The sequence below is a fragment of the Apteryx rowi genome, unplaced genomic scaffold, assembly GCF_003343035.1.
Source record: "Apteryx rowi isolate R43461 unplaced genomic scaffold, aptRow1 scaffold_487, whole genome shotgun sequence".
NCBI lineage: Eukaryota > Metazoa > Chordata > Aves > Apterygiformes > Apterygidae > Apteryx > Apteryx rowi.
The window spans coordinates 4,208-23,333 of NW_020450746.1; the positions used below are offsets into that span (position 1 = coordinate 4,208).

At 39.7% G+C, this 19,126-nt stretch overlaps 1 protein-coding gene across 1 annotated transcript in view; it reads right to left on the minus strand.

Annotated features, from left to right (window-relative positions):
* Window positions 1-7,812: 7,812 nt before the first annotated feature.
* The window catches only part of MAP3K9 (mitogen-activated protein kinase kinase kinase 9), a 55,358-nt gene continuing 44,044 nt past the window's right edge, over window positions 7,813-19,126 (minus strand). Inside the window, exons 6-11 of the mRNA XM_026078741.1 lie at window positions 18,053-18,293; window positions 16,731-16,853; window positions 15,853-16,006; window positions 10,874-10,986; window positions 9,376-10,191; window positions 7,813-8,294 (exon numbers count right to left, since the gene is read on the minus strand). Of these exons, the coding sequence (XP_025934526.1) occupies window positions 7,813-8,294; window positions 9,376-10,191; window positions 10,874-10,986; window positions 15,853-16,006; window positions 16,731-16,853; window positions 18,053-18,293 (1,929 nt within the window). The remainder of the gene's footprint in view (window positions 8,295-9,375; window positions 10,192-10,873; window positions 10,987-15,852; window positions 16,007-16,730; window positions 16,854-18,052; window positions 18,294-19,126) is intronic.

Genomic DNA, 19,126 nt, shown 5'->3' on the forward strand with positions numbered 1-19,126 from the left:
TCAGAGGCCAGGTCTGCTTTGAAACCCAATGAGAAGGAATCAAATACAAGGGTTCCCAGAGAACTTATCCAGTTGTATTTTGAAATCTACTGTTAGCAGCATTCTTATCAATGAAGCTTGGAAAAACACCAGCATGTCTTCCTACTCCACTATAACCTCTGCTGCTAAGAGACTGAAAGGGGACAGCATCAGGACATGGCTAGAACAATGTCGCTTCCTTCTCAGACCCAAGTGTCTCCCTCCTCCTGCTTCAAGACAAGAAGCAGGTTAGCTTTATCCAACCTCAGCATCTGCTCTTGAGCAAATGCTAAACTGGAACAAGCAACGTAGGACAGGGAGACAGTGCCTATCACTCCTAAACACCATATATAAAACACATTCTCCTGGTGTCACACTAGGGCTTTAGCCAACAAGTTTTGCACACGATGTTCATTCTCACTAACTACCCTGGAAGCTAAAACCCCAGCACAGACAAGATCCTAGAAAAAATGTTTCTAAATAATCTGTTCAGGAATAATGGAAGGGAATTTTCACCCAACATGATTATTTTTTAAATAAATTCAAAGTAAATACAACTTTGATATTCCGCCTGCAAATTTGTTTTAAGCCCCCATTTGCCATCTGTGCATCCATCTGACCTACCAGCTGCAGAACTAACACTAGCCCACTTCAAGCCAACCTTATAAATCCAGTACATTATACACTAAAAATACACTATGGTTTTTTAATATTTGCTACACTGGGCTATCTGCACATTATTAACATTCAGATATGACGACGACTGCATTAGGATCAGATATATTAGGAAATCAGTACTGCAAATGTGGGGAAACACTCAGGATTGTCTGTAAGGTCCACTTTAAGAGCTCATAAGATTACTTCAGAAAAAAAAGTCTGTGTTTACAGATCTTCATCATTAAAAGCAATAATGACCAATATGAAATCACCACTTTTCAGACTGAGGACAATCAGCTCTTCCATAGGTCAAACTGCCAGGAAACATGCCCTGCCTTGTCATTTATTATTTTTTCTGAGACCTACACAGTAAAAGCAAATATAATCTTAATTTATAAAAGTGAATTGCTGGTTTTATTTTCCATCAGGGATTCGAATGTCAAGAGCCAAATACAAGTATTTACCTCTGTCCTCCCATCATACCAGCCGAAACTGACTACCTAATGCAATTCTTACACTTTCTTCCCACTCCATCTCTACAAAAGAGGTAGCCCAGGGTAAAATAAAACCAATCAACCAGAAACAAAGTCACTATGCATTACTCAAATTCTTCTTTTAGGACCCAGCTTCCCTGTGATGTCAAGATGTGATGCCATTACTAGGCAGCTGGTATCCTCTGACGGTTGCTTATGACACTAAAAATGATATTTTCACTCTTGTATTGTTTTTTTCCTGCTAACCTCTACTTTTACTTCCCCTAGTTGTTGTGTCTTATGTTCCTAGCCTGGAAACACTTAGATCTAAGTACACCTAATACATGTTCATAAATCCACTGGTTTCCTGTTTTAGGCCTCAAAATACTATGGGTAACAAGAATGAATAACTAATAAAGATAGGATAGAACCAGCCACTAAAATCATTTGTTTCGAATTCTAATCAAGAAATAAGGAGAGACAGTAACAGCACACTTGTTTCCACAGGGGAGTATGCACTTCAGTGAATGGGAGAACATAAAATGTCTATGAGGCTGGTATGTAGCCTGATATGTGATGAACAACACTAACGTTCTGGAAGTTACAACCAAGGATCTCTTTCAAACTAAAACAACCTACAGCCCTAGCGAGCAAGCATGTGAAAGAGAAGGCACCTAGGAATACAGGATGAACCTAAAACATGCATTTGTACTTCACAGCTTGAAAAAGAAAAAAGTCCAAGACACTTGCACTCGGTAGGAAAATGATGTTCCTGGTCAGAAACTTCTTACTCATGTACAGAATGAGATGAAATGTGTTTCTCTGCATACAACATCACTGATGTGCTGAAGATTTTCCAGAGCAAAAAAAAAGGAGATCCTTGTTAGAGGGAACACTGTAAGAAACATTTTGGTAGCTGCATCAGACCCACTACTCAATCACCCATGGAAAGCTACCTTAAAAATCAAGCACATACACCTCAGCACTGAAATGACTTTTTTTAAAAATGCAAAAACGAAGTTGATGTAGGTCAGATCAGAAGCTGTACTCATCTCTGACAAATGGCAAAGCTGCTCAAGCGCTGAACATGGCAGAAAACAGAAGAAAATCCACATTATGACTACAGCATGTGATATTCCACTACTGTGTTCAATAGAGGAAGCAGCAGAATAGGCCACAAACGCACTTCCACACTGCTTTGCACAACTTTGTGAAAGTAGGTTTGAGGAAACAATAAACTTAAGTTCCTCCTAAAAGACTTAAAGCCTTTTGTTTATTCATCCCCCAAAAGGAAAACCCACAAACACAGGAAAAAAAAAAAAAAAACACACCACAAACAGGATATGGAAATAGAAACACATTAAAAATTTGGTTAAAAACCCTTTCTGACCAGCAAGATACAATACCATTAGCCATATCACCCACTATATTTTAATCTACCACTGGCCATATCACCCACCATACTTTAGTCTTGTAATAATAAACTTAACAGAATAAAGTAGGAATGCATCTTTCTTAAAGATACCATCACTATATAATCAACTGAAGGTTTATGAAGTCTGAAAATTATTCTCTGTGATGGCATAAGTATATTTTGGTTCTCTCTTGTAGACATACTCTGTACACATTGCTTGTTTGCAAATATTTATGTTTTAACACATGCCTATTCCCTCATTATTGTTTAATGTCCGGTTTTAGCCAAGTTATGTCTTAAATGAGTTATAATTATGGAAGCAAAACAATTGTCCTACAGCAACAGAATTAGGACCAAATCTTCATTTACAAGTCTTGGTCTCCTCGTTCCATGCTGAAAAAAAGTGAAGCTAAAAGGAAGATCCTTATCATCGTACAAGGCATAAGTCTCCCTATTCCCCACAGAGTTGGTAAGAGTTTTTAAGAACATCTCCAAAATGCATGGAAAAAGGTTAGAAAGTGATGAGTATCCTTTTCGAAGAAGAAGGGTTTCAAAAACACCCAAAGAAGCAAAAACATTAATATTTGCTTAGAACCAGTTATAAAAGTAACAGGCTATAACTGAATTCTGGGATACAGTATTAGGTTTGGTTCCATATATCCAATGGGACTCCAGCTCCCATATTCATCCCACAGGGATCAATTAAGCTTCAAATAAAAATTAATACTCAAGGTAGAAAGCTGATCCAAGTTAGGAGGTTTCCCATCATTTTCTATTTAATGAAACACTCCAGATAGCAAAGACCTTTCTTTACTTGATGATTATTGCCTCACCTTCAACAGAACGAGGTATCCAGTTTCATGACAATTGAAGTACATCTCTATGCAGTATTGTCCATACAAAGTCTTAAGATAACAACAGGCTGTGAAGAGGAAAGCAACTACCCCATTTCCTAGAGGTACAGAAAAATACTACATCATAAAAGCATGCTAAACCAGAACAGGTCTTTCCACACTAATGACAAAAAATTCACTTTGAAAATACTCATTTTGTTAGAAAACCAGTACAAAAAGAATATTTTCACTGAAGTTCCCTGCCCCATACAGATATCAACCCACTGCAATAATAATCTGAGGGGAAAAAAAATACTTATAAAAAGTTACATTTGCACTTCTGAAAAGGAGTTAAAGGAAATAAAACCTATTTGATGGCAAAACAGAGCCCTGTGCAGTCCATAGGAAGCAATACTACTAGAAAAAGCCCACAGCCATAATCAGCTCGGTTTTGACATAAACGCTTTTTTCTCTCTACCTGTCCCACACAATCCCTGTTAAACCAGTAGAAACGTATCAAAAATTTATCATTTTTAGTACTGGTTGCTTTGTTTATGCTTTCACCTCAATTTTACAGGAGAAACAGACATGTGGATAGCATATTTTTTACGGGCTGGCAAACTTTTTCTGTTTCCTAAATCAACGCATCAATGCCACAAATTAGTGAATATATATGTATTTCCAGCCTGGAAAATTTTCCATTTCTCAGCAACAATCTTGTTTGCTGCTGTTACTATCAGTTATAAAATTTGTCATCGTCTCTCTTTGTGAGCCCTGTAATTACTTCAACATATTTTATTCCCTTCTTTTGTCATTGTATCTTAGACTGCTCAGTGATTTCATGCTCTCATACTATCTTTTCCTCATTTTCTTGGAAAAAATGTGCACCTTATTCAGATATTGAAGAACCAATACATTTTTTATAATATTTTTATAGTAAGATTTTCACCATCTCTCTCAAGAACACACTGCTATAGAGATATGTCAACCAATCTAGTCCTAAGACATTTCTCACTGAAAAATGGGAATACCAGTAACCAGCAGAAGAAACAAGGATTTGTGAGCTTTGACTGGCTTATATCTTCTCAGTAATCTAGTGAACTACAGTAAAGCCCTCCTTTCGAGATTTGGAGCACCAGCAGCTCCTGCAACAGGGAAGGAGAAAAAACAGATGAGGGCAGGAGAGAAATCAAGCCAAGATGGGGTAGACGGGTATAGGGAAAGGTCATGACCTAGCTTAAGTATGCACAGGGCCTCTGGCCCTCATGACACCAATGGCAGCAGCTTTTAAGTATGCCTGAGGTAAAACACCTGACGACTGTTTGCCTTGAGAGCCCTCTGCCTGTCAAAGAAAGCCCCACCACTTGCTAAAGCCACAGCTTTGCTTCACAGCAGGCTCCTCTTGCCTGATATCTCAGGTCCATCACAGAGCTCCCAACAGGAAGAGCGTATTAGTGATGGGCTGACACTCAAAGAGACTATCTCATTTTATTTCATGTGCTAGATTCAAAGAAGAAAACTGCGTCCAAGGAGTGCTTAAGAAAATCCCTGTGGCTCCTACCCACACTCTCTGGCAGCTTAGTAAAAGGGAGTATCTAGCTAGGAGACCCTGATTTGGATCCTTGACTCCTCCTCAACTGTCCTACCTGGTTTCTTTGCCATTTGTGGTTAGTGACAGATGTCCTTCAGAGCAAAATACTTCTAACAGGATAGCTGCAGACCACTTTCACCAAGTAATTATCTAAAAGGATTTCCTCACAACTTCTCAACTTTCCTAAGCAAAAGAGGTGACAGAACAACAGGGCTTTACAGATGTCTTGCTTACTGGGAACTGGATAAAAAACTTACAGTTCACTTTGTTAAAGCAACTGGCCAACTAGCAGGAAGCTTACCGAGCTGAGTGAAAACAGCACAGCCTAGAAAGGGAACCTCCTGCTCCAAACAAGTAAACTGACTTTAAAAATTGCTATTTGAACAGAGCTGTGGCACATGATGTCTTTGCAGAGCAGATGTTGCTTTCTACGACTTTTGTAATGACATTTTTTAAAGTGAAAAGCGTTACACTTCAGAACAGCTGATCCAGTTTTGTTTCAGATTTTTTTAAAAGGATAAGGGAGACTCTGCAAATTAGATAGTTTTAATCTCCACAGTCCCTGTGACACAGCCTCTGGCTGGGCTTTCCTTGAGTCTGTTTCTACAGTACAATTAAAATTAACCATCTGCTTGTGGGTTTTTTGTTTTTTTTTAATAGTCTCTGGATCACAAACAAACTGAGGTTACAGAAATGGAAAGCAAAAGGATGAATGCATAAGAAACTAATAATGCTAAAAGCCTACTTTTAACAAAATAAATACCAGAAACACCAGATTTCTTTTTAAAGTATCCTACCCCCACACCACAATCCCTTGCCTACACAGACAGTCTATCCGGAATCAGGGGCTAGTGTAGCATCATTAATGCTAGCTCTGGAGCACTCAGTGGGGTAGGCAGCAATAAATAATTCTGCTATTAACCATGTTTCATAGAATGTGATGAGCAAGAAACACGTGCCCTTTCTACACGATAATGTACTGCATTTGCTCGAAAAAGGGGTGCACTTGACTAATGGCAATATGCTGGTTTTAGCTCTCAAACACAGAATTAAACCCAAGTACAGTCCTCCCCCACACATGCTGGTTTTTAACATTAGGTTACAGACGTCCGATCACTCATGTTCTCTGTGCTGAACACATGCAAACGAGCATTCAGCTGCACTGTCTTCACAACAGGACTTCCCTAATAGGTTGAGCACAGCACTCAAATCAGTCATTTGCACCCAACTGGTCAGTATACTAGCAAAATGAGCACAGATCTGCACAAAAAGAGTGAACAGCCATGCTGTACCTTGCAATAAAGCAGACTACCTTAATATACTAATGTAAAGGCCACATCCCTTATTTAGAGTGCCAAAGCAGGGAAAAGGGTGAAGCTCTTATTCAAGCCAATAAGATATACTTGTACAGGCACAGACACTTGCATTCTTTGTAAAGAAAATTCTGAGCTTAGGCACACCTTAGTTGTGTGACTTCCTCCTTCAAGACAGGGGCCTGTTCCTGCTCCAGAGTTAGGATTTTTTACATATTTAAACAAGAATAATGTTTTACATGTCTATAGTGCCTTCCACGCAAAGATCTCAAAGGACTTTATACATATCACAAATGTCCTAAACCGCCCCCCTGTGAGGTAGGTATTATCCCTATTATTTACAGATGGGGAAATTCAGGCACAGAGGTTACATTATTTGCCCAAGGTCACACAGTGAGTCAGTTGCAAAATAAAACAGAATTCAGTTGTTCTGATTCCTATTTGCACAATCCAGCTACCAAACAACAGTCTCCATCTCAAAAATCAGTGTGCATTAGAACAGTCTTGGGTGTCATGACCCAGGGCCACTCAAAAAGCATGAGAAAAGAGGAAAAACAAAAAAAACCCAAACAAACAAAGAGTGAGGGACACATAAGAACTTGCTTCTGCAAGCCAACACAGCTTTAAAGAAAGAGTGCCTGTCAGTTCCCTTCCCAGAGCCGAGGCAGCTTGACCATGAGCCTGGGATATAGGAAAAGAAGAAGGCTGGTGGATCCAAAGCTCAAAATAAAAAACCTAGTTAGAGTAAACAGCCATACCCTCCCCCTTCATCATTTTGAAAGCATAGGGTCATAGAAAAATAGGGCTGAGAGGGACCTCAAGAGATCATCGAAGTCCATCCACCCTGCCTCAAAGCAGGATCAACTACACCTATTCATTCCTGACAGTCTAATTTGTTCTCAAAGTCCTCCATCAATAGAGACTCCGCGCCCTCCCTCAGCAACCTGTTCCACTTTGCATCTATCACACGAGCAAATGAGGGCAAGGGAGTGTAACGTAGCTACTTCTGCTCCTTCAGTGGGGGCACCACGATTCCCAGGCCTACCTAATGATGTGAATACAATTCAGAGAAGCTAGTCTCCAGATATTTACTTGTTTCCATCCTGGAAGCCTTGGGAAAACACTGAACACTAGTGTCTGCTGTAGTGTAATACTTGAGTTTTGAAAATACTGATTAATACCAGGATAGTTACCAATATACTGCAAGTGCCAAATCCTACAAGTAAGAGAGACTTTGATATGGTAATTTTAGCTTACTGCAGATTCAAACTGCAGTAAGGACAGGGAAGACTACAGAAAAACCCCACAGCAAAAGTCAGCAGCTTTGAGTTGCCAAGTTACTTCCAGCTGCAGACAAAAAAATCAGGCAGTCGGAAAACACATCTTCAGCAGAGGCAGCACCATGATATGATCTCTGTAGCATCTCTCCATTTCATCTGTCTTCAAAGTGCATTCTCAGTGCAAGAAGTAGGATTGAATTTAAAGGGGCTTACTGTCCCCAGTGGATTTCTTACTAAGACCAGAACTCTTGCTTGAGTTCATACGCTGCAGCTTTGTGTGTGTTAAGTTCACTTCTGCATAGCGGAATGGTGCTATCCTGGCTCTGCCCCTCAGCATCTATGTCCAACAGCGTCCGCTCTTCTACAGGAAGACCCACCTGGAAAGGAAGCAGTGCAGGAAGTCCGGGTCTTTCTTCTACAGTGCTGCTGCTACTAGCAAAACAAGAGTCCAGATTGCTCGGAGTGTCAGTACTTGAACTGTTGGCAGAAGATTCACCCTTAGCATTGCTTGGTGACACAAACCACCAGGGGTCAAGCCTCTGCCGGCTGGCTGCAGGACGCGGCCGGGGCAGGAACTCCAATGTCTTGGGTCTTTCCAGTGCAGGGTCCTGCTGTGCATTCCATCGTCTTGGGGTTGGAGGAAAAACGAGGTTGGGGTCTGGCAGGCGAGGGACCTCATTTGGATCTCGGCTTGGACTAGGTGTTTTTAATACACCTATCCAAACAGAGGATATAAAAGAAGAGGGAAACATGTTAGATATCACTGCTAAACAGTTTCAAAAGATCTTAGCTTATTATACATACTATGAAAATATTTTCAAAGCAGAAAGCCTCTATTCAGAGTCCACAATCTCTGTATCTTTAACTGTAACATTAAACCAGTTTGAAGTGAATTACTGTTTGGGGTTTTTTTTGTTCCTATCCTGTTCTAAACAGATTATTGAGAAACACCTGTTTCATTTGGCATAGCATAGGCAGAGTATTCTGTGCATTGTCTCATTTGTTTTCTTCATTCTCAGACTAAAGAGTCTGTGTGGACACTTCTGTACAGTTTTTATTTTCTCCTCCAAAACATAGTTTTTAAGTTTTCATGGATTCTATTTTAATGAGTATTCTCAGCTCCGTTAACCCAAATTCTACTGCAGATTCATTCGACAGATACACTTACATTCTGTTCTGCCATTGGGAGAAGTCCACTTAAATCAAATTTTAATTTCATATCATAGTCCTTTTTTTTTTTTCCTGAATTACTAGAGTGGAAAAACAGGAAAGCATTTAAGTTATTAAACCACAGGCCATCTTAAAGACTGTAATAGTGAAAACACACTACCCAGGAAGATGCCTCTTGCTTGCAAAGGACTAAAATTAACAGTGGCATGGCCCCAAACTGCTTTAGAGATCCAGACTTAACTGCCTTAAAAATTAGAATTTGCTCTGAAATTGTAACAGCAATACAAAAAAAGTGCATAAAGGCAATGGAGGTGGAATTCTGAGGAACTGCTAAAAACACATGACATTTGTACCTTGATAACACCTTTGTCTAAGGAATAATAATATGCTGTGCCTCACAATAGAGAGATGCTGAAAGAGAGCTCTGTAGTATAGAGATGCTGGGACAGACACCATTATTGTATTTTCCTGTTCATTACTTGTGTAAAGATAGTGTCAGTGAGCCCTTCTTGCAGGCTGGGCATCACAATAGATGTTATATATGCAATATGTTTACTTCCTAGCAAGTAATTACATTTTTGGGGCCCTTATTCTGAAAAGTAAAAGGAAGATGCCTGAAAACCTACCTGCTCCCAGTGTTCCAGTTAAACAGCTACTGGAAGGGCACCCACTGGTGGGGCACCCATTGACAACTAGTCCAGTCCCTTTGATGGCCCCATCAGAAGGTGTGCGTCTGTGCCCACCTTGCTGGGTGTGGGAAGAGACTGTCACATGTGTGGGAGTCAGGGATTGGTTGGGGTCTTGTTTGAACCTCTCAATCTGGACATTGACTAATGGGTTGTTAATGGCTGGCAAGGGAGCCTTGACTGTCACAGGGCTGACAGGCATTTCATACACCACAATCTCATCACTGTCTGAGCGCAGCAGGGACCGGGTGGAATTACATTCAGAAATGGAAGACAGGGAAAGAAGGGTCAGGGACGTGGATGGCTCGCCTAGAAACAACATGGGCTCCTCTTTCTTGAAGATCTTCCGGGAAGGTGGGCTAGTGCTCCTACGTGGACGTCCAGCTCGTTGGAAAATGCTGTCACGCTTCTTCTTCTCTTCCTTGGGTGGTTCTGGCTCCTCCTCAATCAGCAGCTGACACTTCCCTGCTTCTAACAGGTCAAAGCCCAGGCCTGCAGCAGCCAGCACGGCCCCACAGCCAAGCAAAGCAACCTCACACCGTTTATGGTGGGAGCCACTACGTTTGAGGCTGTTTGTGGGTGTCAGCTGTGGGGTGCTAGTAGCAGAGTTCACAGGGGTGGACTCCTCATTGGCATCGCTAGAAGGGCCATCCCAGTCTTCATTCTTCTGAAATGGGATGCAGAGGTATGACTGGTTGGGGCCAGGTGAAGGGTGCACTTTGCCCTCTCCGTTAAAACATTCACTGTCTTCATCGTCTGAAAAGCAAATGAAAGCACACTTTGCATGGACGTAACATTTTCACTGATAAATTTTATGCTGTCTTAAAAAAAATATATGAGAATTAAGCTTCTCTTCAGAAGATGCAACTGTTGTCATCTCAAGCACCATTCACCAATTGCCAAATACTAACAGGCTATTCTCTCCAAAGCATTCTCTCCAAAGGAGGTAGGCTAAGACAAGTAGCTGGGAACACTATCAAAGTGGAAGACTTACTAATGACTGATTGATATGTTTGGGATCAATTAATGAAGAGCATTTCAGAAGAAATCTACCTCTGTTACTTCCAGAGTAAATTTATAAATTTGGGAGGGAGGAGCAAAAAGGCAGGAAAATGAGAAGGACTCTTCCATGCAAGTGAAGGTGTAACCAGTCCCCATGCTGAACATTTAATTGAGAGGCAGCATGGAGCAAGAGAGAAATTAAGAGAAGCTTGTTAGCTTGACAGATAATGGCAGCAAAAAGAGAGAGATGAACACAAAGAAAATCCAAAAGCAGACACAAGAAAGTAGCTACTTTGCAAAGAATAAAAGAAAGATGAGATGCAACCAAAATAAAGCCATTGCTGTAAGGTACCAGGTGAAGGTCAGGAAACAAGAAGTTCATTCGAATGTGAATGGAAGTGAGGATGAGGATATGAAGTCCAGGGAATTTCTTTACCCATCTCTGCTAAGCTGGTAAATCCTGGAAAAGCAGGCACAGTTCTTTGGATCTTCCCTAGGTTTGGAGCACTGGATGACCACTGTTTGTATCCTTCTACCAGAGCTTTAAGACTGAAATAGAAAGATGGGAGAAAATGTATAGTGCTCACAACAAACTTTCTTTCCTGTCATCTGTATTCTCTATTGCTCTATTTAGGGCATTCACATATCTACCTTAACTTATAAAGGTTTGAGCAAGACATTTTACAACATCTTTGCGGCATCTTCAAACACAGTCCCCTCCTCATTTGTTACAACATGTGGTCAAAGGATCTCAGCTGATCATCAATGCCTTCTATGAATGCAAAATGGAACAAAGGACCATCTTAGCAGAACATTTAGAGGCTGCAGAAATTAGATGAAACACATTTTCTTTTTAAATCAAGGCAGACCTACCATGGCAGGTACAAAATAAATGTTTAGCAGGAGGAGGGAAAGAAAAATCTCCAAGAACATTTCCATGAGAAATATAAGTGAACAATGAAAATCAAAGATCGCTCACTGGCAATAAGATATGCTAAAGTCATTACAAGAGGCAGAGTCATGCCTCTGCACTATAAGCCCCAATACCTTTCCTCTGAAGAAAACACTGCACGAAGAAGAGCGAATTAAAAGTGTAAGCTATAAATTATGGAAAAATAGCTAATTTAACACTATATATCACATCATTGTTTCTTCTAGTTACAGACCAAAAATCAATACCTACTTTGAAGTCACCTGAGTTTAAAGGCATTTCACCTGTCACCTGAGCTCATTAGCAGTCACCATTCATAGGAATTCATTGCCAGCATCCCGTTTACTCCCTGCACTACTTTTGTGACATCAGAAACAACACCAGTAAGTGGCACATCTTTCTGACAGGCCAACAATTGGCAAAATTATTTCTTCTTCAGCTATCAATACTGCCTGAACAGGGAGATTTGCTTTGGCTTTCTCCAAACTCTGACATGAAACACACTACACTGTTGGCGAAAAGCTAGTACGCACTTGTGACAGAAATTGAATGAAAGGAGCAACAAGATCTGAGGCTAGTCAAGCTTAGCTATTTTTGTTACATACAGATGATCTCAATTGGACATTGAGGAGCATCTCTGTTATTGAAAAAAATGGAAAACTAGGAGATGAGATCTCTTCCAGCTCCATTCTTGACTTGTGTGGTTCCTGGGGAAAAGGCATAACATGTATATGCTCATATCCTTCTCTCTCTATATGGGAAGGACTGTAATGAATTCTTTCTCATGATTCTCATTTTTCACCACAATCACTCTGCATTTCTATGATGGCTTCCATCCCAGGATTTCAAAGTTTTATGTTAGGCTTCCTTGCCTTGGTATGCAGTTTACCTCTATTCTCTAGCTAACCAGCATGCCCAGCTTGTCACCAAAGAACTGTATTACTGTGGCAAGGTCATTGGTTCAGCAGATGTTCAGCTGGTTGATGACTATGCTTTAGACATTACCTTTCAGATGCTCTTATTATTCCCAACATTCAGAAATAGTTTCAGATTACACTAAAACCATCCTGTACAGTTCTCATCTGTCTTGAAAGTTCAGCATTTTCTCCTCATTAACCATTCTGGCATGTGTAGCACACTGCTATGAACTTGAATCCTGCCGGCACAATGCTGAATCTTACTTGTCAACACAGACAGCCATGTGATTTCACAACAGAAGTGCAATTCAGCATATAAGTCTCTGTCCTGATTCATTCACTCCAAAGTACACTCAGCTGTGTGATGAAACCTGGCAGACCACATGTCTTGTATCTATCTTATCCAAATGTAAAGTTTGCATAGTTACGATAAATACCATAAAGAGGGCAGCACGTTAAGGGTAAGCTGACGAGTGAAAATGAGCTGTATTAGCAGTGTGATCACCTCTAAAAGTAAATGTCAAAGCTCTGACAATATAGGTAGACATTACTGAAGAAGGGAAGATTTTCATGGAGGCAGGAATGTGCTGTTGTCTATATGCAGAGATGGCAAACAGCAGAGTCATGAGTAATAGGCAGTAGTTATCCTCAGTTTAGCCTTCACTTTACAGTCATAATATCTACAGAGTCTTGGGAATTGCCTTTTATTGCACAGCAGGACACATCACCTTTGTCTACTTCCTTGTGACTTCTCAGCATAACCTTCCCTTGGAAAAACAAAACAAAACAAACAAAAAAAACCCACACAGACCATGAATGTCTCCTGTCGTTGACAAAGCACAGCTCACTCTGATCAGAAAGAAAAAAAGTTACCGGAATAATTCAAAGGCTTTCTAAATCTGTCTTAGGGTCATAAAACCTTCATCCTTCCTTTTTTATTTTTTGCCTGGCCCATCTCTCTCTCTCTTCTCTTCCCACCCAGTTACAAGCAACATTACCAGGGAACTCCAAAGAACTGTGCCAAGGACAGCTGCACATCCTCTTACTAGACAGTAGGGTGCATCAGAAAACAATTCAACACATGCCCTCCTAGAGCACATTGCTGCTACAGCTGTATTACCTGCTAAGTCTTCAATGAAATGCTATGAAAGCAGTAGCAGCAAAACTATCAATTTCAGTCACCAACAGGACCACTCAGGCACCTATAGATTTCTTACCTGTAATCTATTCAGGTTAAGTAGTGGAAAGGATATTGCTCCATTTGTTGCATTACACTTGAATTACTTTTCCGTCACCTCCTTTTTCTATCGGGAAGTCATTCTTTTTAGGAGTGATAATGTGACAAAATTTATTTTCTCTGGAAACTGTAAAAGACCCCTAACTAACATCAGCTGTAGGAGAGCATCTCCAATGTCTTCTTAACACTCCTCTTTAACACCATGTTAAGACATTAACATAATACTGCAATGAATAAGAAGTGTCTGTTCCCAGGCTCAGCCCTATTTAGCTCACAGGATCTGAACAGATAATAGCTAAAGGACTGTGGCTATCACAAATCCAGTGTCACCTTCAGCAAGATCAGTAACACCAACAGTGTGAAAACTCCTTAAGTAGAGAAAAGATCACTTGTGCCACTCATAGCCACAGGCTGAGGCTAATCAATGCAGAGCTCTAATTAAAGACAAAGACAAATTAAAGACAATAAAGACTCCATCATATATCCTTAAATATATACCATATAAACATATACCATAACTAAACTGTCATAGCACTAGTCCAACCTAAAGCTTCAGCAGTCTCAGCAGTTCAGCATATTGGCCTTCTGCTGCTATGCATATTATCTATGTTCAAAGATGGAGTAATTATTCAGCCTTCTGTATCTGTGATTTTTCATGACTGGCTTTACTTAATTATAGGTCAGTTTACTCATGGAAGAGAATTTTACTGCAATTCCCATAATGTAATCCTTGCATAAGTTTGGGACTATCTCCTGTGGAGAACACATGGAAAGTGATGAAATGATAAAGATTCAAGTTGCCGGGGCCACAGAGTTGTGTAAGCAGCTAGAATAGCAGGAAAGCTGCTACCAGAACAATGTCATGGAGAAAGCTTAAAACAGATTCTTCTATCCTAAGTCTAACTCTTCACTTAACTCCAATTTTAATCCCCCTGCTCTCCCAAATTAGAATAAAAAAAATAATAATAATAATAACAGCAGGCACTAACATCTGAGTCCCTAATGTTTCTGCAACACAACCCTACTCCCTTTAAACAGCCTGCAATCTAGGATGATCTCAGTGAGAAGCAGTGGTTCATTATATGTTAACTATACTGCCCTCTCAGCAACACCATAATGTTTCAGACGCTCTGCAAAATGCCATGGCCTTATTGAGTCTCCCTGGAGAAGGTGATGAACACTAGAGAGCATCTCAGTTTTGGAGAGAACAGGATAATGTTAATGGCAACCATGGTTAGCAAGCCAGCAATTCCTAGCAAGCAACTCCTTTCCAGCTGTCTGTGCCCAAAAGCAATTCGGTGCTTCAAACTGTTTGATAAGGAATGAAAAACTGAAGAGGTTTATTCCCAGAATTCTAAAAACATGGTTTCAAAGTAGAAGTATTTTTGTACCAACTTCCTGCCCTTTTTTATAATTAATGATTGTAAAATGTGCTGGTTTTGTTTTAATTCTGAAGAATGAATTAAAGCATAAAACAGATAAATGCTGCATTGGCAGCAGCCAGAGAAAATTCCTCCACATTGCCCTGCTAATATGTGTCAAGAGTACCTTTAAGGCAGAATAAAGTTTAATGTCCTTAGACTACCGAGATCTAGGCCCTCTTGCAGAGGGCTTCAACAACAGTGTATTATGTAAACATCTATCTTCCATAAGTTTCACATCTGCGCTCATAATATTAAAAATAAATTATAAGAAGTTACCTTATTTCTCCTGTTAAAATATGGCAAATGCCAAACCATCAATGTAGCAGTAAAAAAAAAAACTTCAAATTTCAGTAAAATTACAAGGCATTCAAATTTCTCAGGTTCTCTTAGAACATTCTCAAATATTCCTATGTTTTAAGCAACATTTCACTGAAGGTACAAATGTCCTTTTTAAAAGGCTGAAGAGAAGATATTTGCCTGGCTCTACCATATGCTTTTTAACAATAGCATGCAAGAGAAGAAAAAGCATAGCCAAGAATTGTAAAAGTAGAGGAAAAACATTTTCAGATATGATGTGAAACTGTAAAAAGTTGAGCCCGGAAATGAAGAAAAATTACCTGAGAAATAGCTTAGCACAGCTAAAGAGAAGAAAATCTACTGCTTAAAAAACAGACATAAGATAATAGCAGACATAGTAAAAACAGAACGACTGCGGGGATCTTGCAAGGAATTGAATATGATCTGTCTTTGTATTCTGTTTTGAAACTCTAACATCTCTGGTACAGCAAATAAATTATGTCAGCAAAGAAGTGCTTGGAAGAGATCACACAAACATCTTGTGAACCAATGTTCATAACCAGTTTAAGAACCTGGAAACCAGTCTGATCCCAGGCCCTCTCTTCTTACCCATCTTCTCCTGCACCTAGCTCCTTGTGACAAAGAGAACTTGGTCCCCAAGTGCGTCCTTTCTTCTTCTGGCCTCTCTTCTCTTCTTCCTCTCCTTCCTCCTTTGGAAGGACTGAGTTTCGTCCCCATGTTTTACTGCTTTCAGCAGGAGTCACTTTACAAGCGGGAAAAGCAGAAGAAAATGGGGGAAAACAGAAACAGATTAAAGAAGTGGTCCCACAGAAAAGTAAAGAATAAAACACAGGCCAGAAGAGAAATGGTAATGAAAAATTCCTTTCTCATAACCCTCACCAATTAACATCAATCCAACAACTAGGTCCAATCAAAATGAGTATAGTCAGGCTTTACAGCTTTATTTCATCACTGGCTTCTTTTAGAACTACTGATTTGATACCAGAAACAAGTCCCATGTTATCCAATACAAACACTAAACATTAGTTAACATTCTCTTCATACTTCTAATACATGCTTGTCTCCATGTTCTGTGTCATTATGGGGACTCTATTTTTGTGCATCAAGGGCCTTTTTTTTTTTTTTTCCTTCTACCAGTACCATAATTCATTTCAACAATGTTTCAGAGATCTATTCTGTAAATTTACATTTTAAAAATTAGTCTGTGCACCCTAGGAATATATTTTCTACGTAATCAAGCAGCAATATTTCAAAAACCTGGGTAAGGCAGGCTCAAATTCCAGTGAAGAAGATACTTAGCTCCTCCCCAATACACTCTATCTTTCTCCCTGTAAATGCATACATGAAGGGCACAATGGAAATATTAGGAACATTTTTATAGTCCCATACTGAATAGGGATCTTGGCATCTTACCACGCTGACAGATCGTACATTTCCCATATTCAATATTACATTGAGTTCCTTACACTGTATAGCCCTGAGTCTGGGAATAATGGTAGGACTTGCGGGAGGACTGGAGCAGCTACTGATCAAACTTTTCCTTTTATCCATCGTTGGAGAAGCCTGCACAGTGAATTTATGCTGGAAATCTGTTTACCAGAAGACAAAATTTCAAACAAAAAACAGAAAAAACACAGTTAAAATTCCTTTTTTTAAATGGAAGAAAGAAAAAATTAATCCTTTATGGTAACTTTTGAAGAGTGCAAATTACAGGTTCTGTGTAGAAATTAAGTTTGGCAGCTAACCATCATCCCCCCTTTGTACATGCAATTACTTCAGGCCAAAGATTTTAAACTTATGCTCATGGAGCGTGTGTGTGTGTATACATACACACACGTATATATATGCATATACATATACACACAGACACACACACCCATATATATGCCTATATACACACATGCGTGCCCATGTGTTGACTCACATTTATGCCAAATATATCCCTGTATTATTTTCCCTTTCATCTTTATCTCTCCAAGTTTCTTGAGCTAAGCAAAAACACCAGCAATAGGTGTTTACAGACCTAAAGAAAAGCATAGTTTGTTTATCATCACTGCTCTTCTGAACACCCAATCACTCCCAGAAGACAGGGAACATAGTCTAAGCCATCATCCTTAAATGGCAATGAGCCTTAGGTGATTTACAAAACTTTCTCTTTTGTTGTTTTATGTATTTGAGTCTCCATACAAAATCTTTAGCAGAAATGCTGAGGATATGCTATTTTTGAAAACTACCATCTTCACTCTTGAGAGTGATTTCCCTGACACTTGACCCATATTTATCATTTCTTCCAGAAAGGTGGCGTTAGATGTCACTTCTGTGTGATAATTTGGGTTCACATATCAACCAGCAGTGCAGTGCTGCAATCCCATAGTTGTCAACRTTTTCAATAATTTTTAACCAGATTTCTCCACCACGAAATCCAGTAGATTATGGTTTCTGTTGCAGCATTACGCAAAATATTCCCACAGCAGGAATCTGTGTCAATTTGAGGTACTTACTTCACTAAACTGACTATCTGGATCATTACTGTGCTAAACCACAACACCAACATCTTTACAATGAACCACCTATTCATTAACCTCAAATTCATTTCTGGCCTTCATACTTTGGGCAACATCAGTCACAAGAGCATCAAAATTTAGTTTCCTGATGCCAAAGAGGTATGTTTTTCCCAAGTATATCCAGTACTTTCTAACACTTAAGTATCAGCACAAAGAAACTACCAAAGCTACAGGGTTCACCTGTTCCTGCCATTTCATCTGACACTGCCTAAGATGTCACCAACCTGACGGGAGGCTAATATGATTGCCATCCTTCAACTTGAGCCGGTTCTTCTTGAACTTCCCCATGCGTTTCTTCACCCGAGGCTTCTCCTGGCATAGCTGGTGGATGATGATGTTGAGTTCCCTTTCCAGGATGTCAATCTCACGTTCTGCTAGCTCCTGTTCCCGCCGTCGTAGCAACTCCTCATGATTTTTCTGTTCAACAGCAGCGCGAGTCAGCTCTTCTTCCCATGTGCGTAGCTCCTGCAGGGAGATCAGAAAGGAGAAGGAAGAAACCCACAGGTCACAAGGTAGATTTAAGACTAACTTTTCCTATTTTGAAGGTACAGCAGCGATGATTTGGGCTTACAGCATTACTAGCACCACTGTTCAAAGACTCGTCTGAAAGCCAAAGATGTAAAACAATCCTGAAGAACATCTGTGCTTGCCATTCAAAGCTCTCTTCAAATCAGGTGCTTTTGTAAAGCCCATGAGTAAAGAACCTGTTTACTCACGTCCATCAATTATCAGATCTGTAGCTAAACGGAGAGCTTCAGTTTCTAGAGGGGTTAATAAGGTACCTTTCAAAACACTAAAACCTTATTTAAATGACTGAAATTCTAACTTCGATAGTCAGTGTTGCTTTGAACTTTCCAATGAATATTCTTACCATTAAGAATTAAAATTTGGACATTAAATTAGAATTTTTGTTTAAAGGAAAAAGTACTGAATCCTAAATTCAGTGCCATTAGAAAATATGCTGGATATTTGACACACACATACTCAGACCTCAGTATTTTCCAGAAGTAGGTGATGCCATTAACATAGGCATAGGACTAGAGACCGAGTCTCCAGAATTTAAGTGTTGTGAAAAGCATTATCACTCACCCTTACATGAACATATCAAATTCTGAAAGAGTGAGTTAAACCTAGAAGAGTTGCACTTGTTTTCAAGAGCTATAGAAGAGCACCACATGCATGAGAATTCATTTTGCAAGATTTGTTTGTAACAAGAACAATCACTCCTTGCTTTCCTGACCAGTAAGTACCTACATTAACTTCAGTACTGACTTAAACTGTTTAAAAATAACCTTGCC